We start from the raw sequence: 23,800 nt of genomic DNA, 5'->3' as shown, positions 1-23,800 counted from the left end.
TTCACCACAAGAAAACAGAATATTTCCAGAGTGTTTATGAAATGGAAACAATTCTAGAAATGTCTTCATCTATGCAAAATAATGCTGCTAGTAACTACCAACAGGTCTGTGTGGGGACATGATGCCCTTATTGCAGTACAAAAAAAACCCAACACAGGCGTGAAGCACATGGCTAAATTCTACTGTTGTTATTTTAGGTTGGCAGCGGAAGCGTAATCATTAATTCAAATAGTTGGATGTTAGTAGTTAATCCCGGAACTTTAAACTCATCATCGAATATAAATGGACAGTACTTATAAAGCATGTTTCCAGTCAGTTTGACTGATCAAAGCCACATTCACCCTCTTGGTCTCACCAGTACACCAATTATCAGACAAATTGTTGTTCAGTGCTTTGCCCGTAGAAACGTCAACATGTGAGAAAGCTGGAATCAAACCTACAACCTTCCAATGGCAAGACAATACAATGCTACCCACTGAGTCACAGTCACCCCAGACATCCACATTTTCTATGGAACCATTCAAAATAATCATTATTGGAACATTGATTAATTTACTTATAAGACCATGCTTGGGCTGTTGCCCTCCTAAATCTGCGATTTAATCACACAGAGAAGCATTAATTTTTACTCTTTGTTTTCAAATGTTAATTTCTTGCTCTCTGTTCCATTTCCCTGCACAGAATTGGGAAAATGGAGATTTTGTTTACTCTTCTCTGTCTACATAAAACATGTTGCAAAACACAGGAAATTAACTGAGCTTATTTCATTTAAGTCCAGACTGAGACTACTAGAGATGACTTCCTTAAATTGTGACTGTTTTTAATTATTTGTATGGGATTATGTAGTTAACTGTAACTTTTCTGTCTCTTTGCCGACTCCCTTTTACCCTTGTATGTAGAAATGGGGTCCAATCAACCCCACACACATAAAACATGTATCATTTGCCATAGTTCTCTACGTTTGCCTCAGTCCTCGCACGCACAAGGGTTAAAAAGAGGTTTCAATCTCAATGGGACGGTCTTGGTTAAAATAAGGTTAAATATTTAACAAATAAAAAATAAATCACTTGATCATGACTGGAAAAGATACCTACTGTAATACTGGGGAAGCTGTCCGGTAGACTCAGTACAACTGGGGCCCAAAATTGCATTATTTGTTATATTTTCAGCTGGTGTGGTTTGCTTTCACATTCCACTGTGTCAAACAAGCCAAACCCTTTGAAAAAAACTGTTACTTCCATCTCCTGTGATAGCACTGCACTAAGAACCACTGAAGAAAGTCACATGAAAATCTCTTAAGAAAACATAAATACAACTTCCTTGGCATCAGATTTTAGCAGTTCTACAAACATAAGACCACAAGCCATTTCTCCTGCTAGCATTAGACCTGCGTCTTAGCTTTGGTTGCATTTACCCAGAATGCCCTTCTCTATTGTAGGGGTCTACGGTCTGCTTGTGATTCACTTACTGTATACATTTGAACCCGCCACAGTTCAACTTCAACCAAGCCAAGGCCTACGTTTTATTGGCATACCAGAGTTAGCTTTTTTGGTCTGCATCAGAGCTTGATTGCGCTTTCATACCTCCCCAAACAAACCGGACTTTCCAGGCAAGCGAACTAGAGTTTGACTAAAACAGACTAAACACGGCTGGTGTGAATGCACTCTAAGATAATAAGCTACATTTTTAAAGAACCATGATCTGATAACACTGTATCTTAGCAGACTTATGTTTTGAACAACCACCTTCTGAAACACACACAAAGAGAAGCTCTACTTTCAAAGACAACCAAAAATTAAAGAGACAGCTGGATTTAGAAACTCATCTTCCTGCTAATTATGACCTTTGTCTGTTCTTTCTTCATAATGAAGACCCAGCAGAACTGGTTGTGTTGGGTGGCAGTTATCTTTTTTTTTAGACTGATTGCTTCCTTAAACCTTTTACCAGAAATGATTTACAGCACTGTGGGTCTACAGCTGCAGCAGCTGACATCTGTTCAGACTTGACATTGTGGTCTGAAATGGGGGTGGAAAGGGAGGCGGATGGCGTTGGGAGGGTCAGATAGCCAAATGTCCACACTTCAGGGAACTATAACAGGTGAATAAAAACAGACTCACACTCATTCATTTGAGGGCATAGCCTCATGGTCCTCAGCTTTCCCAGTATTGCACTTTTCTCTGCAGCAGCACTTTCGAACCTATCATGATTCTCCTGGTGATTGCTCAACAGTCAGTCAGATAGCTGCAGGCCGCCATTCTTAACTCCCCTGACAAGACACACCCATCTTTCTCTTTTTTATATGACCACTGGAATTTTCCACTTCCATGCTAAGATAGCGAGCAAAAAGGTAATTTCTATTCAGTCATCACAACCTTACCTCTCTACAGCTCCATCTCTCCCCCGAACCCTTTCAACTCCCTTATTTTCCTCCCTCCTCCCTTCACATAACATTGAGGTAATCCTAAATTGTTAACATACTGCTCAGCCATGACTGAAAACATTCCTAACATCTCAGCGAGGGAGCTGACAGGAAACACCAGGCCTGCGTAGTCATCAAACAGCGTGCTCAGGCCCTGCTCCCATATCTGTACCCATATGTTCTCCCACACCCGTACATGCACTGAACCTGTTCTAATTTGGACCTCGAAGGTCAGAACAGACACCGACCATGCTTTGGAACTTTTCTCCATTTTCATACCCAGAGTGCTTTGCAATAGTGACAGCTGCAGGGGTGTGGAAGCAAAGAGGCGTGTGATACACCTGTTGAGACCAGAAAACGCAGGTGAACGGCATGTGAGCACAGCCCCGAAGCAAAACAAGAAGGGCTACATTTTCTTTTCCAAATGCTTCCTTTGAATTCAGCATATAAAAATTGTCAGCTATTCGTTTTACAAATAATCTTAAAGGATCAATCATCCTTTGATTGCTTGGTTTTAATATTTTGCTCAACAAAATATTGCTGATGGAAACTGTGTTTATGGTTATGTTCCATTTTGTGAATGAATCCTTGGTAAGCTGGGAACATACACGATTATCCAACTAGGTACGAGTATAATTCTTTGTCTCCACAGTTCCATGTTGTTATTTGTTTTCTACTGGTTTCATTGCTTTGCATTCCAGTTCTAAATACGTCAAAGGTATTCTACTGGATTCAGGCCTGGAGACATACTAGTTTCACTCTTATTGACTTGTTTGGGGCTGTCGTCATGTTATAAAACTCCTCTCAAGCCAAACCTCTTGAGGTGATGTGTCATATTTTGTTTCCTATTTAGGTAAACAAACGGTGTGTTTTACCTTCCATCTTATATTTGGACAGTCTTATTATGCTATGTTGTTAACAGATTTTCAGTTATAATCTCCCGTGCTTTGCAGAAGTAGCTCGCTGATTCAGAGTTGTGGGGTGTTAAAGTTCTCCTCCAATTAAGCAAAAGAATGATTGTTTTTTTCTACCTGGCAGAGAAAAGCAAAACAACAAGCGTGATAAAAATCTAATAACTGCTTAACAATAACACGGTTGTAGGCGACCTACACAGGAGCTTATGTTTACAGTAACAGGTCTATTTGAGCGGTGATTCACATTCCGGGCCTTGATGGTAAGAGAATGTCATTAAATTTTTGGGAGATATCTCCCACTCCAGTTTTAAAGTCATCTCCACCTACACCTTTCACACTCTTGCATCTCAACATCACAAACATCCCACTCCCATGTGATATCAACAGAATGCTCTAAACAGTGTAATTATTTCCGTTTCTGTTTAATTCTCAATGAAGTTTTTATTGTTTAAGCAACCAAACCAAAGAGCTCTTCCGGTGGTTTGGACATAGAAGCACATCTGTGCCAAAACCATTATAAGTAAAACTTTTTTATTCATGTCCTAAAACAGCTTAAATATTTCCTTATGTGAGAGGTTACAGTAGAACATAACTTTTCCTTGAACTCTCTGTAACCCTAAAGTTATCTGAATGAAAATAAATGCCACTGGTCTAGACAGCCTTGTGGAGCACAGATTACACTTGTATAAAACTGTGCACTAGCTAATGGAAATTTGCAAAGGTTTCCCACAAAATAATAATAATAAAAAAAAATCCTGGCAGAAAAAAAGTGGAATTCCCAATGGGAGGGATGACTTGTCTGCTTTTGGAGGCCACTGTGAGTCTGAGACTGCAAGGTAGACAGTATTACATGCTGTGCAATCGTTAACATTCCCCTAACCTAACGTCAGGGCAGCTTTTAGAAATCTGAGGTAATCACCTTGTGAGGGGGCTTCTTCTGGGGCATGCTTTGGCTCTGCCAGTAAAGCCTCAGATGACTTATTGTAAATGGAGAGCGTGTTTAGTGCCCCAGGGAAAAAACAGCCTTTAAAAGGGGTTCTGACAGTTTGTTGCTATGGCAGAAAGTTTGTGCTTAACCTTCTGTCTTGATGATTTTCTCGTACCAAACCTTTTGAGACAGCACACTTTTAACAAACAGGACTGGAACATTATTAAGTTAAGATAAAACATTCTATTTATTTATACTCGCTTCCACGGAAAGGATAAAACATGCTTATTGTAAACTGTCATGCGGAAAATTATGCCTCCTCAACGTACAATAATCTTGTTTTATTTTGTTCCAATTTTCTTGAGAACTGAGTCCAGTTTCTCTTGACAAGATCCAATCAAATTTACAAACAAGCACATCTTCTGTGACCTCTACTGTAAAGCAAAGTTTGGGATTTCCAGCATAATGATTCTGTTTCACTTTACATGGTTGTCACCATGCTAACTTATGTTATTCTTGATTTAAGATCAATACACTGGAAGCAACAGTTCTCACGTAATCACTCCCATGAGAAAACAACAAACCACAGCGATAAAACATTTCCGCCACATGGAGAGGCCTGTATGCCTTTGATTTAAATGGCATAGGAAGACATTATGCCACAGGACAAAGACACTACAACAAATTAAGCACTGTGGCATACACACTCTGATCACTAGATAAGCCAGGCTGCCACAGACTTTTCCTAGATGTCAGAAATTACCCCACACTGGTTCTGCAGTAATGATGGGTTATCTCAACAGAATTATGTAACAGAATGCAGCTAAAACAAACTGAATACTCTAAAATTTGTTCCAGTAAGAAGCTGAAGATTCAAAATGAATGTTGATTTTGTTTCTTAATTAAAATGCATACTTCTGAAAAGAACTCTAAGGGTGTGTGTTACTCACAACTGTACTCTTACATACTTTTTTAAAATGTTAAATACCAAACACATTTTATAAAGCAATAGAATGTGGATGGCAAAAACAAAATCAACTCAGGCATTTATAGTTTACAATTTAAGCATTCTGGACTGAGTTGGTTTAATCTTTGTAGATCATTTCTTGAAAGCAAGATATATTCAACTCATTTAGGAGTAAACAATCATGAACAAAACTTAGCAGTTTATGTGTTTGCCATGAATGTTTTCTTTTTAATTTAAATGTATTTGTTCCCATTTTAAATGCATCATGCTCATTTCAGTGTTACCAACAAGTTTTTATCCCATTTGGCTCTAAATAAATATGGTAAATAGCATCAATCTGTCTCTGAAGTAAATTGGGCTCAATATTAGCAAATTCCTTATTTCTACAATCCACAAAATATATATCACACTAATATAAGTTAAATAAAACAAGATTGTGGGAATTATTATCAGATAATGAATCTATTAATCAAAGCAATTCTCTTTGATTCTTTTTGACTGATTCTGCTATTCATTTTGCCTCGCCTTTGCACTGAAAAACTCAACAGACAACAAACAAAAGCAGCTACACTAGTTGAATAAAGTTAGGTATGTTCTTGTCCTTCAGTTTCCAAATCTGTCTGACAAATGAGAAGATGGGATTCCATCTTGGGTGAATCACACCAAAAGAATCTAATCTGACGCCAATTGCCAAAAGCCTCCCACAAACAAACAATTATCTACAAACCAAAACACAAACTATCTAAAAGTTTATTGCCTGAGATTGATTGTTGCAAAAAATAAATAATCTCACAAAACCTAGACTTTTTGGCTATCAGGGGCAAGAGAAACAGAAAAAGAGGCAGAAGAAAATCACACCAGTCAACATTTATTGCTGTTCTTTCTTCCAAGTTAAGATGCAAATTTAATCAAAGATGTATGGTCTTTAAAGCTGCCGTACGTAACTTTTATATATATATATATATATATATATATATATATATATATATATATATATATATATATATATATATATATATATATATATATATGAAATATAGCTACCGCAGTGTACCCTAAACACCAGAGCAATAGAGGCTCAGATCTACCACACCAGAGAAGACCCAAGGTGTAGGTTGTGCAAGGAGGCCCCTGAGACAGTCCAGCACATAATAGCAGGGTGCAAGATGCTGGCAGGGAAATCGTACATGGAACGACATAACCAAGTGGCAGGCATAGTGTACAGGAACATCTGTGCAGAATATGGACTGGAAGCCCCGAGATCAAAGTGGGGAACACCCCCAAAAGTGGTGGAGAATGACCGAGCTAAGATCCTGTGGGACTTCCAGATCCAGACAGACAAGATGGTAATGGCGAACCAACCGGACATTGTGGTGGTGGATAAAGAACAGAGGAAAGCCGTTGTGGTGGATGTAGCAATACCAAGTGATTACAACATCAGGAAAAAGGAGCATGAGAAATTGGAGAAGTACCAGGGCCTCAGGGAGGAACTGGAAAAGACCTGGAAGGTGAAGACCACAGTGGTGCCTGTGGTAATCGGGGCCCTCGGGGCAGTCACCCCCAAACTGGAGCAGTGGCTACAACAGATCCCAGGAACAACATCAGACATCTCAGTCCAGAAATGTGCAGTTCTAGGCACAGCCAAGATACTGCGCAGAACCCTCAAGCTCCCAGGCCTCTGGTAGAGGACCCGAGCTCAGAGGATGAAACAGACCACCCGAGGAGGGTGAGAAGGGAATTATTTATATATGAAATATTTTTAAATACTTGTTAAAACTCTCACTATGTCATGAGAGTTTTAACAAGGCAGAGGAGATTGTGAAAAATCAATCTCCTCTGCCTTCTTCCAGCGCTCCTACTGTCATCTACACAAATGCACCGCTCGTTCAGAAACGACCTATCAGAGCCAGGAGGAGGTCCTTAGCGCTGTCAATCAAACTTGTGTACACACTGCTCACCCCCCCCCCCCACACTTTGCTCTGTGCTACTACAGCTGGTTCTCTGGTTCTCTACAATGGAGTCTGCCATGAATGCTCAGACAAGTAAACATGGCCACCGATAACGACAGATAAACACTTTTCCTGTGATGGCAAGTTGTTTCTCTGCCATCAGCACATATACCAATATATTACACTATCTTACACAGTGACAGTTTCAACAAATATGTAAAAAACATATCCTTGTAAAAGTTACAAACTGAAGCTTTAACAATAGAAAATGGGATGAAAATCATTAAAGAGAAGTGTGATGAAATTGCTGCACCTGGATGCTATTGATTCTGCTAGAACACTTGCCAGTACGGCCATCTGGAGGTTTTAAGCTCATCAAGGACTCAACACCTGCAATTTTATGAACATATGGCAGGAAACAACACAACCACATGGATATTTAAATACTTCAACAGCAGAGCATGCCAATGCAATGTTTTTGTTCTTAAGTCTTGTTTCATGCTGTGCTAATTGTCTTTAATATAACCAAGCGATTCAGCATCAAACAGAAGATTTTAACCAGTCACCCACAGGCAATGTTTGCTAGTACTGCAAGTTTAGAGAGAGAAAAAAACTGATTGTAGCTGAGTGATAAAATACAAGTTTGGAGAGAAGGCAGAGAAGGAAGAGCCTGAGTGTGAAAACCAGGTCATAAATAAGAACCTTCTGCAAAAACAGACTAGTATAAATCCGGCGGTAAGAGGAGCTGAGTCTCTTTCAGGACAGCAATAACCACCTCTGAAAGTGCCAGTGTGACTGGAAGAACCTGCCCGTGGGTCACAGCTCAACAGGTACAGACCTGTTAAACAGAACTACCTGTGGAAAGAAAACACTCACCTCTGGGTTTAAGTTGTGACATGAAAACCGAAAGAGGAAGAAAAATCATCTTCTTATTTGCTTTTAAAGCAGCAGAGTGTAAATCTGCCTGTTTTAACCCCAATCACTGCAACATATACGGTTTCTCCAATCACTGCATATATGTTGCAGTGATTTATAAGCACTTATTAATAAGTGCTTATAATAAGCACTTCTTCTTGGTTTATATCCCTGTAATTGTTGTTCTTGTGCTGCTCTGGCCGTGTACTCACCATACATTTTTCCCTCATCTGACAGGATAATTTTCCTTCTGCCACAGGGAGGGTAGATGGCGAGGGCCTCCTGAAAACTCTGCTCAATATCTGGGCTCCAAACGCCCTCTGCATCTCCGTCCATGGTCTTGTCCTCATTTTCCCCGTCCAGCCCATCTTCTGGGCTACCGTTGGCACTCCACTCGTTGGACGCAATGGTGGCGGCTCCCCCTGGGCCAGACCCTGAGCCCCAAGATCAAAGGATCAGTGGGAAATCTGTGGAACAAAACAGTGCAGAAGTTTTTATCAATCAGCAGTGAAGCTTCAATCACAATTAAGGTTATTTATAATTTCACAATGCCTAACTCTCATGGACAGCGAGGTTACCTTTCTTTTTTGAATATGAGATAAAAAAGGTTCACACACATTTTGGTTTCCCCAAATTTTTGGATGCATAGGCAGATCCAAGCTGTATTAAGGTTCAAATTTGTAAATCCCAGACATGGATTTACAAATCCATGTAAATCCATGTCTGGATAATCTATAGAATTCAACAGAAAATATTTATTGCGAGAGCTGTTAGGAGTAGAAATGCACAATTTATCGTCAAAAACATTGAGATCGGCTGATATTCATTTTTTAACATATCAGCATTGGTCCGATAAATAACGCTGCCGATATTAACAACAGATATTTATTTCCATCTTGTTGGTCATGTGGTACTTTTTTGGTCATGTGAAAGTAACAGTGATGCAGCACAGGATTGTAGGAAATTAAATTAAAGCAGAGAAACAATGGTGAAGTCAGCAACATAAATACCGGACATTTATATAGGGCCAGAATTTCATATTGGTTTATCCCTAGTTAGGACAGCAACTGACCTTAAGCTACTCCACCCACTTTTTGTCTTCTGCTTTAATCGTTTTTCTCTAATACATTAGCGTGCCCCATTGACAGATGTAAACAAAATGCAGGAAAAGTAATCAAATGTTGAAAAATCCATCACATCCATTACATAGGCTCCACTGAACTAATGCTCCAATTTCTCTCCCACAAAATACTGCTGGATATAATCAGAGCATGTGGAACTATTTCTGGTTAACGTTTCAGAAACATTGCAGACGAACCATGTGTTTGGAAAATTATGAGTGACAAATTTAACAACTCCATAAAACAATAATGGGATTTAGGCAACACTGGAAGGAGTCTTGATTAAAGGAAGAATGAGGTCAACAAGAATAACTCATCACAATGAGAAGGGCAAAGCTTTTAAAGTTTGGCTGAGCACTGGCAGAACATCCAAGTCTCTTTGCTGCTCTTTATGTATGATATCATGTCAGATTACAGAGAAAAGTTACATGAAAAGATTGCTTCAGCTTTTCAACAGCCAATTTAGCAAAAAAATCTCATGTTATTTTTGCCAAAATACTTTGCAATGTGTGACCTATATGGCTTAAGCAAACTGCTAGAACATCAAAACAGTTACGCTTTAAACAAACTCTTTAGTAAGAGAATAGTTTCAGAGCTCACTGTTAAGGACGACGGTACAAAATGATAATCATTTTGTACAATGATTATCCACAAAATCCAAATAACTTTGTTTTAAGCGACGCTAAATCATTATTAGATTTACTTATTTTGTAAGACTAATGACAGCACCAAAGCCGCGTAGAGAATTAATTCAAACAACACATGACTAAAACTTTCTTAAGAATTGTGTGTCAGATAATTACAAGCCATAGTTTCTTTCTTTAAGACACTCAACCAGTTAGGCAACTAAATGGAAGTCTGGAAACTCTTTTGCTGTTAGAGCTGGACGAGCAAGTTTCATGACTACATGAACAAACTGATCCGAGATAACCAACAAGCAAACAAGTTAGAAGTTTCTATGGATACGTTTTTGGTTACTATTCTAGCAAACTGATCTCCAAAGCGAATACTTCTTAGATACTCTGTAAGTACATTAGTCACTGGAATTTGTCGGCTCGTTTGATGCTCCTTTTCCCTCAATAATGTTTTCACTATAAAAATACAAAGGAGAGAGAGCTGTGAGAATTCATGTAAAGCACAAGGATAACACTCTGTTTTCCACAGTCATGTCACTATCACTATACTTTAATTCGATTTCTCTCGAATGCTTAGATGAATTCAAGATATTTCATAAAACAAAGTTTAAAGACCCCAATAATCAGCAGTGGTCTCTGAGAATGCTTGTGGTTTGGGAACTGTTTCCCAATGTGGTTGGATTATAGCTGACTGCAGGAAAAGATCTTAAGTATTTTTCAAGCTGTCTTTTCGACATTGTATTGTTTCAATAATAAAAGTCAATGAGGTAATGATCCTCCCAGGATGGTTCTCTTTCTGTTTTAACATTTCACAAGACACTGACAAATGTGAAGTAAAATGGATAAATACAGGGGAATGAAACATTTTAACCAAATATATGACCGTTTTGAATTTACAAGACAAGACTAAGGCAGCTATGATGATTTCATAGTATTTAGCATGATTGTCATATTTTATTATTTATATTAAAGATTGTGAGGTGATGTGACAGTAAGTGAGGTTTGGAAAACCATTTTTTACCCCTTTTTTACTTTATTGAAACAGTAACAAATCACCGATACCACTGTTTTGCTCCAAATTTTGTTTAAATTGAACTTGGCAGCAATACAAATAAAAAACACATCTATACATATATTTTCTACGAAAAGAAATTAAAATAAATTTAAAAAAATAAAGATTAATATACTAAAACATTACTAACTAAGTCCAGCACATTTCACTCCCGGATTAAAATGGCTACACGTTTTCTTTAAACTTAACTCATGTCGTCATCTCTAAAAACCTAAAAACAAGATTAAGAAGCTCATTTTGTGAAACATAAATGTATATGCATTCCTGCACATACATTGTATTTCTGTGAAGAGTACTGCAGTGTGGTGCTGCAGATGGAAAAGATGGAGTCAGTCACTCTTCAGTGTCACCATCTAAATGTTTTTCATAATGACCCCTGCCTGTAAATGATTACATACTTATTATCTTAACTGAATCAGAAAAAAATGCCGGATGGGATGCCATGTTGCTGTCTATAAGCATTCGGCATGCTGAGGTAAGTGAATCTTCATCAACGTGGACAGAGTGCATGCACAGCACAGCATGAGGAAAAGTAACTTTATAAACTTTATAAACTTTATATCATTGTTACGACACTTAGCAGTTACGAAATTGTTGTTGCAGACACACATATGTGGAGTACATGTGGTATCTGTGTTGCAATGCCCATGCCATGGTATTTTTTTTTTACAAATCCATAAAATGTGCCAGCCAAGTGTTCCTGGAGATGACATTATGCAAGTCTTAGTTCAATATAGAAATAATTCAATAACATATGGCATTGGTAGATGGCTCATTGTTTTAACAGACATCTCCTCTTAATGCTAAAAAGTAGCATCTGGAAATAGATATTATTTTTACACTTATTTCAAACATAACTACAAACAGATCGAATAAATTACTCAAACTTTAATTACAGTCTAAGCTTATTCAGCAAGACTTGTTTTAATATTAGGATTGATTGTTATTGTACAATAAAAAATACCTAAACTAAACTGATTGTTTACCTAATAATGCCTATACAACAACTTTTGCTTTTACAGAGGGCACAGAAGTCTATTTTAATTGTACAAGAATTTTACATTGACATGTCTCATCAATGCATCTACAGTAAAACATAATGTGCAAGAGATTGCTAATCATTGATATGAAACTCATTATTGCCTAGAAACTGATGTCTCTCCTTTTTAAAAACAGTGTACAATGTATCTTATAATCCCAATTCCCTTGCTGTCAGCGTAGCTCATGGTCCAATTAAAGCCACTGCATGCAACACGAAATCTGCTGCAGTGACTGAACCCAAACGACGGTTTGATGAATATCCAGAAGTCAGTCTGTTAATTTTAGCTGAGACGGTACCCTCATGACGAAGCCTTGCAACACGATCACTCAACACTGAAACCGAGCTCCCATCAGCAGATCAAATGATCTCCTCAGACCACACAGATCACAAGGTTGGGTCCCTCAGGATTACACAATCTACACACAACAATAGTCCATTAGTTTAATCAGAAGCATTGCATCCTACTCCAACCACTCCATTAATCCAGAGAAGTAAATGCCAAGATTGTACATTTCTAGTTTAGTGTGATGATTTTGCTTTTTGCTTGTTTTTGAACTGTTTGTACAAACTGGGTTTGTGATTTGGTTGTATTTTGTTATTAACGTGTAGAAAATAAAAGAACCAGTATAAAAAAAGAATACTTTATGAATAGAAGAACATATTAAGGAAATTGTGTACATTGTTAGCTGATGTTTTAAGGAAATGTACTCACAGTCCTATGTATGTTTCCTATCAGAAGATTAACTTGCAGTTAAAATTCTAATCATCTTTAATCCAAGAGATAAAAAAATGAAACAAAATCCACTAATATCATTATAAAAGTGATTCTTACATTGAGATTTTAGCATCTTTTACGTTCAGCAGAAGTTTAGCAGTCTAATGTGAAACAGTTTTTTAAATAGACAGCATGTATCAATAATGAAACTGCAGGTGTTGTGCGGTAACCGGTTTAGTAATTAAAGGCTGGTGGCAGTGTGAGGGAAGGAGAAGTGGCTGCACTATTGTTTATCTCCAATTATAGCAGAGAAAACACCACAAACCTCTTCTGCACTGCAAGCTGTGAAGAGCAGCAAACAGTGCTCGGCACAACAACCGATCTGACGACCTCAGCGGAGCTCAGAGTGCTCACACGAGTGTGTTCGAGAGAGGTGCTGCAAAAGAGAGGCTCTTCGCCGCGAGAGGGGCCTGAATTCCAGACATGTCCTTATTAAGAAAGGCCTGCGAGAGCTCACTGTTTCTCCTCCTGCCTCCCTTGTGTCAACTCAACGCCCTCCTTCCCTCCCTTCACTGCCTCTCTACCCTCCACCCTCCACCCCTCTAACTCAGAATGTCTCTACCCAAATAAGGGCAGGAGACCAGGGGATGCATGTATGGGAGGAGTGGGTTGGTTGACTGGCTGGAGAGCAGAGGGAGAAAAAAAAAGGGGTGTCCACGGGGGAAGAGAGGTGAGCGGTATTGGAAAGGGGAGGGAATGTGGTGAGGGGGGCCAGATTGTTGTCCAATTTAGGCGTCCACTTTGGGGTCTGGAAAACAGTGGGATTGTTCCAGCTGGAATGCAACATCAGCACTGAATCGCTCCAGCATTATGACGTTCAGAGCTCAGACCACAGGGAGGGCAACGTCTGTTCAGCCATCTTTCAATATGTCCTCTGTGGTTGTTACAAAAGTTAGCTCAGGGTCATTTTTATGATAAAACTTTGAGTCAGTTTTATGAACAGAAATGTAAAAATTGGACTTTTTTGAGCTTTACATTAGCTAATGTTAGTCCCTCGTCAAAAACGTACCTGGAGTGTTGCTTTGATTCTTTCATGCATGTCTGAGGAATCCTTGATTCTCCCATGGCAGCCAGCATTTAGGCATTCAGGGGTGCCTAAACGCTTGCTCTCACAAATCACCACCTATTTCCACAAAACTCCTCGGAGCACCAATCTCCAGCTGAGCTTCCGCCTCACAGAGCACCCCTACCTCCCACCTTCTCCACACAGCTCCTCCAGACTAGTGGTAGAAGCAATTAGCAAACAGCTGGTGGAACTGAGCATTTGCTGAGTTTATCATACAAACTACTTTTCAGTCCAACGAAAAGTAGCTTCGTTGGACTACTTTTACCAACATTTACCAATGTTGGTAAATGACAGTACCAACATTGTGATGACAAGCTGAAGACAGTGTCGAAGAGAAAGAAGCCAATTTCAAGGAAAATTACGAAGTTAAGTTTATTTTAAATTAGGTTCTATATAGACAGAATTTTTATAACAATTAAAGGTAACATAGCTACATAATTGTGCTATAAAGTGGCATTCTGTGTCTGGAAAATACATAATAACGCCCCTTTAAGAATTTCTGATTTTGTTGCTGTATAGAGATTAATGATGTAGATTAAATTAATAAAGATTTTACTAACATTTTGTTGGATCCATTTTGGTATGAATCAAAATACTCACAAACTGCAAACATTCTCAGGGGAAAAAAAGCTTTAAGTCCTTACAATAAGTTCTTTATGATTTACTATAACAAAACATAAATGTTAATGAAATCAATTTACTGTAACTTCACAATCCCATGTGTTGGACATTTGATGGGAGAGTTTCATAAATATCCAGACTGAATCACACTATCCTCTCACACATTACAAAAAAGGGGGGGAAAAAATCAATAACACACCTCCCCTCCTACTTTCTGGGAGTCACGCCATGAGACTCTGAGACCAACACGCTTCAGAATTCCAATGTGCAGCAGGAATGTAAATAATGCTGTAAAGCTATGCTCCTTGTACATTCACTGAAACAGCACCATTCATGCACCGAAATCCCTCTTCCTATTTTCCCAGCGCACACCAGAGTGATCATATTGCCGTCTGTTTCCAGCAATCGGCTTATCTCTGCTTCAGATTTAACTACGAACTGGCCGGAGCTGTGCAGAGTTTCCTTTCTCCCTCCTAGACTGGATTGTGTACTAATGAATTCCAGTAATTCATATGAGTCACTCTGAGGCTGCCGGGTCACATGGAGGAAAGCTGTCAATGCGGCCTAAATAAGGTAAAGGATCCCATTGCACATGAAGTAAACGAGCCTTAAAACCTTAAAAACCATAAGCAGTGTGTTCAGATAGCAGGGATCCAAGTTCAAGTTCCTATTCATTAAAATTGAAGAGATTCCAAATTTGTCAATCTTTTGACTGCTACTCTACTTCCTCATCTTCCTCGTAACACAAACATCATGTTCTCAGACTGAATAGATCCATGTCATTTAGGGAAACTGGAAAACTACTATTGAGAATTACTCCACTGTGTCTGAATACACTTTATAACAAAATTGAACAAATAACAGGACAGGACATAGGAACACATACTAACATCTCACCATAAGAACCAGGAGAGCCGACAGAGCCAAACAAGCATCATTACTCACTTGAGCATATACTGCATGCAGTAGGTTACTTTTAAGCTGAGGAGATTCATGTGTTTGCTTCACAACCATAAGAGACTTTCAATATTAATGATGCATTAAAACATGAGCTCATGGAAACTGCAATAAATACCAGAAAGAATTACAACAAACAAATCTGTCCATTTATTACTGTGGCTATGTGCAGTCATGGTTTTCCCCAATGCAATGCTTCTTTGTTGCTATCATCTTGTCTCTGTCAACCTTTAAAAGTGGTTCAGTTTAATCCATCCAAGTAAAAATGCCAAAATATTAATCTGACCTCAGTCTGTTGTCAGATACGTCAAAAATATACATAAAAAAATAGAGATGCACTCATCAGCAGTTTAATAAAAAAAAAAAAAAAAAAAAAATATATATATATATATATATATATATATATATATATATATATATATATATATATATATATATATATATTTTTTTTTTTTATCTGATCTGCCAGTTCCAATATTTATATTTCCATATTACATTATGCTTGATGATATTTCAGGTGAATTTGTAAAAGCAGTGAGACCTTCACAACAACAGCTTCATAACTGCTACAAAAATACTAATTTCAACAGTTACAGCTGCATCTCAAAAATTCCAATGAGCGCAAAACTTAGATGATATAAAAAATATCAGGTACGATATATTCCTATTTGCTTCTTCTTTCCACTCTTTCTAATCTGTTATTCTTACTTTATGAGACCAGCAGCCTTTTTGGTAATGCCATATGTGTCTAATGTGAGCTTTTGTTGCCGTGATACTCTGTCCTACTGGCTGAATATTGCATTTGAATGAAAAATGCAACTTTAGATCTGATAAAGTATGCTGTATTATCCAACAAGTACTGCACTCCAGACAGTTCTTTGAGATATGAATATTGGACATGCTGACAGTGTGACTATGGTATATTTGCGATATATTGTGCTGCTCCACACATTATAGATATAACCTGGAAGGGGAAAGAACATGATTTCTTCATGAACTGGCCTGAGTCAAAGCAATAATCAACAGTTGTCCAAGACTCACAAAGAGCTTCAAAAATCCTGAAAATGTCATGTACAGTTTTTTGTTCCCCACAAGAAACAATAAGAAAAGTAATGAACTACAATCCCTCTATGCAAACTGACTGCATAACAATCCACTGTTGAAAAACGGAATTACAGCTTGTTTAAAGTTTGTTGCAGAGCATTTGGACAAGCCATTGAAATACAAGATGAACCATTGTACGTCACTGCACACACAATGTTTGGAAGAAGATTGGTCCTGCACAACCCCCAAAAACGCCATGCCAAAGGTAACATTTTCATGTGGAAACATCCTGGTGTGATCTGTCATAAAGCATATCTTAATGCCAGAATAAAGAATAATTGAATAGTAAATTTACTGAGACATTCTTGAGAATAATCTAAAAATGAAACAAGTTTGATTACTGGCCTGATGAACTGAAATGAGCTTATGCATCTTTACAGCAACCATGAAGATGCTAACTGCAGAAACCCTGTACAGTTAGGTGCAAATTTGCTTTGCTTAATGATTCCGTGTTTGTCAAAACTGTTGCTTTACGTTGTATGAAGAGGTTTATGTTCTTATTTAAGAGAAATGTAAAAAAAAAATCTAGAACTTTTTCAATACCCCAAAAAACTATGAGAAACCAACTTCCTATTCACAGCCATGTATACCTCCACTATCATTACTCCAAGTCGCGACGCAGATTGCAAGCAGATTTCCTTCAAATCTGCCTCTTTCAGTGCTGATCCTTCAAAGTTGTCCTCCTTTCATGTCTCTCCTGTCAGATTGTATATTCTTCCTTCTAGTTGCAAACTGCTGCACAGCACGATTTGTTCCTGTCTTTAGAAATTCGGCTTTTGTTTAGTTGCTGTAGGGCTTGTGACAGTTCTTGGCAAAAAAAAAACAGACCGCTGCTGGCGGCCAAAAGCCCCCCTGCTTAGCTGGGACCTAAATACACCTCTGACAAACTTTCGAGTTTACACACAGTAACAAATCCCTGCCTGAAAACTTCTCCACATGAGAACCGCACGTTGTGTCAAGGTTGAGGGGGTCTCACAGATGTAGTCAGCGCTTTTCGTCACAGCGAGACCCCGCAACTCGCAGCCGCGTCACACAAACACACATTTGAAGGGGAGAAACAACAGGTCTTGGCAGCAGAAGGAGCAGCTGCTCTCTAAGGTCAGATTACAGATAAAGAAAACATTTTAGGTTGCAGGCCAGGAAAGCTCCACTGACAAGAGCTTTATTCCGACTGACACAGAGACTGCAGAGTTAAGGATTTTCTGCAAATACACACATTTGACTGTAACACAATTGTTCATTTAGGACATGTGCTCAGCCAGACTCATGAAATCACAAGCGCCCTCTCAAAAAACAGGGAGTCATCACCCTTTCCTTTGCCTCCTGTGTCTGTGTATGGCCCTAATAAATTCTCTCCAGCTCCTCCAATAACTTCCTCCTACTTCCTATCTGGCACGGCGCTCAGGAAACAATCAGAGCTGAGAGTAAGAGGAGTGCTGGACAGCCAGCAGCTCACACGGCAAGAGGCAGAGGGAAAATCTGAGACATGCACTTCAACACACGCACATACACACAACATATGCGCCGCTTGTCAAGTCAAACATTTGCAGTCTGATACCAGCTGCGGGCCCAAAGAAAACAATGACCCTCACAGTAATGTGTGTTGCATGCAAAAATTATAATCCACAGCTTCGGTGAAAATTGTTGAGATTGAAGAAAAACACATGAATTAAAATGAGCTAAATTGAGTCCTTTTTCATTTCTTTTCTTTAGAAAGTATCACATATTATGAAAAACAGACAAATTTGATTGTGGTAAGAACAAAGACTAGGTAAACACAAGTCAAGTCAGAGCAAAAACATAAGTTTCACTCCCTGATTGCTCTATTTTAATAGCTGATGCTCCTGACTATGTGGTCTACAGTCCAATGTCACACTTTTAAACAGTTGGGCTTGATTCTAACTGCAAAGGGAAAGACTGAGACAAAGTAAGCCACAGGGCCGTTTTCCCCCCACCATCAGCCTGATTCAGCATTCTAATCGGAAATTTTCCAAGGAACGTAGCGGAGAAGCCATTCTAGCCTGAATTGGTCATTTTGTGGTAAAGGGAGCGGTCACAGGCCATAATCTGTGAAACCTTTAAGACATGAGGCAGAATGCACCCAGCCAATAATTCATCTCACTGTATAATTCAAGGCATTAAGAGCAGCCACGGTTTTGATCAGTGTAATATGCACGGCAATTTCGCAAGAAAAAAACTGCAACCAAACACAAAAAGCAGAGCCAAATTCTGCGACTTTTGGCACCGTTTCACAATCTATGCATGTATGATTGTTCAGAATATGAGTGAAATGCATGAGCACTGTGATGTAGAAGGAGATCATCACCCCCAACCTAAAACACTCAGCACAGAGGGATTAAAGTAGTTTCACATGAGTGCCCTTGGGTCACTGGAGCTCCACAAAGACACACCAGCCCCACACAAAAACCAACACACACTTATAAAATGCAAGACAGACTTAAGATAGGAGTAAGTCTCCTGTTATCTGTAACAGAGATTGGGATTGCCCTGGATATTCTCTTCTGTGCTCGTCTTCTTTTGACCACATTTTTTTTTTTTTTTTTTTTTTAGGTAACATCAGTCCTACCAGTTGGTCTCCAGAGAAAAGAACAACTAAAACATTTAACAAGTTGTGGACAGCTGACACAAAGAGAACACTGTTCTAGGCCACTCCCCGGCTCCTCCCCTGAGTGGCCCGAACAAGAGGCCAGAAGGCTTATCTGTGAAAACCTGATGGTTTGGAGAGTATGTAAACATGTGCAGTGCATGAATGTGAATACAGTGCTGATAAATTGTGTTCGAGGGGAATTTGGGAGTGAAGAAGCTGGCTTATGTTACAAGATTTGGTCTAATTTGCTTTGAATCTTTTCACTTTCTTCTTTTGCTGAGTGAGTGCAACAAACAGCTCATGTCGTGTTGTCCTCTTCAGAAGAACTCCTCTGCAACTATTATATTCTAAATTGCCACTAAAGACGCTCCGCTAAGAGCTGCAGGCTTTTCTCCTGTGTCCTCACCAGACAGCCATAAGTGAGGCTGTATTTGTTCACTTCTGGCCCGACAGAGGGGTAAGTATCCGCCATTTGGACAAGCACTTCTGGGGATGGTGCTAAAAGGCAGCCAATGCCTGCACAAATGGGCACAAGCTCATTAGCTGGTCTTCTGTGGGTTTAGCACAAACGAGTGAAGCAGCTACTGTCGGTCAACAGAGCCACATCCAGAGCAAACGCAATGCAGTGCATGAAGATGTGCCCCGGCGTGGGAATAACCCAAAGACCATGGATTATTTGCAAAATAATGTATTCACAGTTTGCAATCATGTATGTAATCCAGATTTTCTTTTTTTTGTTGTTGCCTAATGAGGAGCACACATGGCCATTAACTGGCTCCGGCAAACAACCTGGAGGAACACAGCTGGGGTATTAAAAACAGACACTAACCCAAAATAATCTAATTGACCCCTACACCCACTGAGTTGTTAAACTTTCTCCTCTGCATTTCACTCTCTCACACAACAATAGAGCAGCTACAAAAAAAATCTGCAAAAGCGGAGAAACAAAAACTACAAGGAAGAAAAGACCACATCGTACCACAGAGGCCCGGCATATTCACACTGCCTAAAAACAAACAACAGAGGGACTCTGCCACTGCGGCAAAAAATACTTAATACTTTCCAGATTTTATTATTAAGAGACGTGATGAGTCTCATTTATTTACAGATATGCTGTTGTTTTGTTCTGAGGAAGACTTTCATTTTAGCACATTTCATTCACGGTAATCAAATCAAATGTAACTCTTGAGTGTGCTTTAATTTGACCTATAAAGTATCCTCAAGTAGTCATGAAAAAATTAATGGCATGAGATATCTGTGTCAAACAAGACTTGCACAAAAACTTTTTGCCCCTTAAAAGATAGACTGTGGTTCAGAATCACACAATCTTGTTGAAATGATTTAAACAAGTAAAAAAATTATTTGATAGAGTTTAATAATATGTCAGACCAAGAACTTAAGAGATTGATCTTTTCAGTGTGACCAACTAGATGGACTGCATTCTGCTACCAAGTTAAACCTGTTGATTGTCAGTGATTCACCTAAGCAGCTCTTATGACTGCACAAATTAGGAATGTTGTTTTGTTTCTATTCCACTCAAAACATAAAACTCTGTCAAAATGTGAAGCTAGGCTGAACCAAGAGCACATAGGACAGGTGTAGCCCGAGGTTGTATCTAATTATACAATTAGCCTGTTGCATATCCATGCATCTCACATCCTCACCTATGAATTATGTACTTAGTAGGACTTTGCAGAGTATCGTGGCATGCTTTGGCGATTGAGATGAGAAAACTCAGAAAGACAGGAGGAACTGAGCATCTTATTGGATAACTTGTTAAAGAAGATTTGAAGTTTGAGAGAGACACATCAAGTTGAAAATGATGTAATAAAATTATCTTAAGTTTGTAAAATTATTCATAGTAAAGTTAAAAGAAAAGCTAAAACCATAGAAATAAATAAATAAATTCATACACTGGCCAGTTACTCAGTTTAATTATTTACACAAACTTCTAATCATGCTGAACATTAAAAACATAATTTGATTAAAATAATAGTTTTCATTCTTAAAGCCTTGTGATGTTACAAAAAATATTTTATTAAACAGAAGCAAAGATCCCACATGGTAAAATTCAATTAATCATATCGTATATATAATTGTAAAACTGGTAATGTAAATTTCTAATGTTTCTTATCTTATTGTGTCCTAAATGTAACTCTACAAAAAAAAAAAGCAAAACATAAAAAAAATTTAAAAACTAACTTGGTCAAAATTGCTATTTGCCAGAGCTTTGATTAACATTATTTTATGTATGTCTTAAAGTGCACAGACTTGAAAGCAAACAGTGTGTTTTTGTTCCCATTGTTTTTTATTTAAATAGCAGCGCTGGATAAACTGAAGGCAAAGTTTCTGAAGCTCCTGATAAAAATCTTCTGTGAAATTCTTTTTTTTTAGGACAAATTTGTTTGACAATCTTAAAGCCATCTAGAGCAAAACTAATTTGTAACCTTTTATTATTATTATTATTATTATTATTATTATTATTATTATTATTATTATTATTATTATTATTATTATACTATTTATTTATTTACTTTTAGTTCTGCGTTGAAATGTCGCCTTGACTGAACTGCGCTGACCGATGAGGACCTCGTCTTACCTTCAGGATGCAGAGCTCCAAACCGGTCCGAAGTTATTCCTCCAAATCGTGTCGGTGTCTCCTTGGACCACTTGATATAACTGCTGGAATCCTCAAGGCTGGACGTGTTGGATCCAGCTGGGAACTCTGCGCGACAGAAAACATCAAACATGTTGGCTCGGTTCTTCTGTGTAAAAACGACAAACTTTTTTTTTTCTTTTCTTTTTTTTTTTTTTTTGTAATATAATGTGTGCCAATAAGCGGACATCTGGTGTAAATGTGAATGTACAGAGGCTGTCAAAGATGCCCCTGCTCTCTGGGAAAGTCAAACACAATCGTGTATCAATCTCCACATATTTTTCTTCCCTCCCAACGCAGGCAGCTCCGCGGAAAAATGTGAAAAATGACAATGATCTGAAAACTTCACCGAGGCAAGCGGCATGAAAAATCTCCCCGCTAAAGGCTGAGAACAGAAAGAGGGAACTTTTGTGGAGAACTTACCTTTTTTTTTTATTCTGGCAGTCTCCCTATTCTTCCCAGTGAGGCCAGGTGCGCTTTTTAGTAACTTTGTTATAATTTGGCGCCTTGTTGTTTTCCGTAATATTTGTCAGAGGTTTGACAGTATAAGTGGAATGTTAAGTATGACTTTGGTATGAAATCAACGCACTACACTGGAAAACGAAGGGGGAGGGGAAAGAAAGACTTTTCAAGGAGGAGCCATCGGTGCGCGTCAATCAACAGGCTCATGGGGCCGAGACTCGGTTCCAGGCCGCGCCTACAAATCACTGAACACTGGGGCTTCCGGTCCCGAAACCTGTCTGACAGAGCACACGCAGTTCTGTACCAGTCAATAAAAATATAGAGAACTTCCTCGAGAGAACATGAATTAAACTTAAAGTTACCTTTATCCCAGAGGAACAGTAAAATAAAGCATAATTGAAAAAGCGTCCTTCCTGTAAGGAATTGAATTGGAACAGATGTCTGGTGCATAAATGCAAAATTCAGAGCACTGATTTTAAAGTATGTGGGTAAAAGAATCAATGACTAGGTTTCACATTTAAAGTGTCAGCTTATAAATAAAGCTAAATTTGTTTCCAGGGCATATTCCAGGTTCTGGCAGTTAACTTTTAAGGTAATTAAAAAAGTTAACTGTCAGCATTAGAGTGAAAGCCACAATGCTCCACTTGAGAAAGTACCTCTGCTGGGCTTCCCAGCAGAGGTACTTTCAGAAACAAACATTCTGATTGTTACACTGCTGGACAGCACTGGTCAAAAAAAAGACTGAGCAGAACTGGTGTCAACTAATTAATACACCAGGCTTGTTAATACCAAATAGTGAACTTTCTTATTTTACTCAGATACTGCACATATATAGAAAAATGTATATCTGTGCAGGTTTCACTGAATTGATCAAAGTTGTTTGTGATATTCAAAATGTTCTAAATAAATAGAAACAATAACGTCAAAGTGTTTTTGTGTCAAAGCGAATAATTTGGTGCAGATAGAGAAAATATATAGAAATAAACCTAATCTTAGATTTTAAAGAAATGACGTAAACCAAACTCAATGTATCTCACTCCATCTGCAAATGACAAATGCAATATTCTAAAGCTAAATTAAAAAATGTTCCCCAATATTAAAGTTCTTTATCATATGTTATCATTTTGTCTATTACAGATAATAAAAAACCTGATTTACAAAGTATTTTGGCAGAACTGGTGTTTCATAGTGAATAAGGTCCAGTAGTTTTAACCTTATATAAAAAGAAAGTAATTCAAAATACTGAGCTCCAAAATAAATATTACTGCTCCTTATTTGTTATTAGCAAACGCACTAGATTGCGGTTAGGTAATTGAAACTTGAATTTTTTGCTTTTCTATTGATCTCCATTTTTGTCCATCAGAACTCACTTAATTAATATCTAACTATTATGCTACAACTTCATTATAAGTCATTATACAGCTTGTCATAATATTTTTGAGCTTCATTCAGTAAGCGTTCAACATCGGCTTTAAAACCTTTCATTTTAATTTTTTCACATAACATATAATGCCTCAAGAATGAAGTAGACCAATTCTAAGACTGATTCTGTTAGAAAGTTATGAGTGTTCAACATCTGACAAATGTTT

At 38.3% G+C, this 23,800-nt stretch overlaps 1 protein-coding gene across 10 annotated transcripts in view; it reads right to left on the bottom strand.

Moving 5' to 3' along the window:
- tead3b (TEA domain family member 3 b) overlaps positions 1-22,352 on the bottom strand; it is a 34,963-nt gene extending 12,611 nt beyond the window's left edge. For 5 of the 10 annotated variants that reach the window (XM_008408965.3, XM_008408967.3, XM_008408969.3 and 2 more), the window contains exons 1-3: positions 22,173-22,351; positions 21,693-21,818; positions 8,305-8,559 (exon numbers count right to left, since the gene is read on the bottom strand). In XM_008408965.3, the coding sequence (XP_008407187.2) occupies positions 8,305-8,428 (124 nt within the window). In that variant the 5' untranslated portion in view covers positions 8,429-8,559; positions 21,693-21,818; positions 22,173-22,351. Of the gene's footprint in view, positions 1-8,304; positions 8,560-17,075; positions 17,461-21,692; positions 21,819-22,172 lie in introns of those variants that run through there. The other 5 variants (XM_008408962.3, XM_008408964.3, XM_008408973.3 and 2 more) reach the window with 4 other exon arrangements.
- Positions 22,353-23,800: the final 1,448 nt, after the last annotated feature.

This window comes from Poecilia reticulata, chromosome 5, assembly GCF_904066995.2.
Source record: "Poecilia reticulata chromosome 5, P_reticulata-male-v2, whole genome shotgun sequence".
Classification (NCBI taxonomy): Eukaryota; Metazoa; Chordata; class Actinopteri; order Cyprinodontiformes; family Poeciliidae; genus Poecilia; species Poecilia reticulata.
Note: the sequence above shows the minus strand (reverse complement) of the source record. Positions and strands in the feature narration are given on the sequence as shown.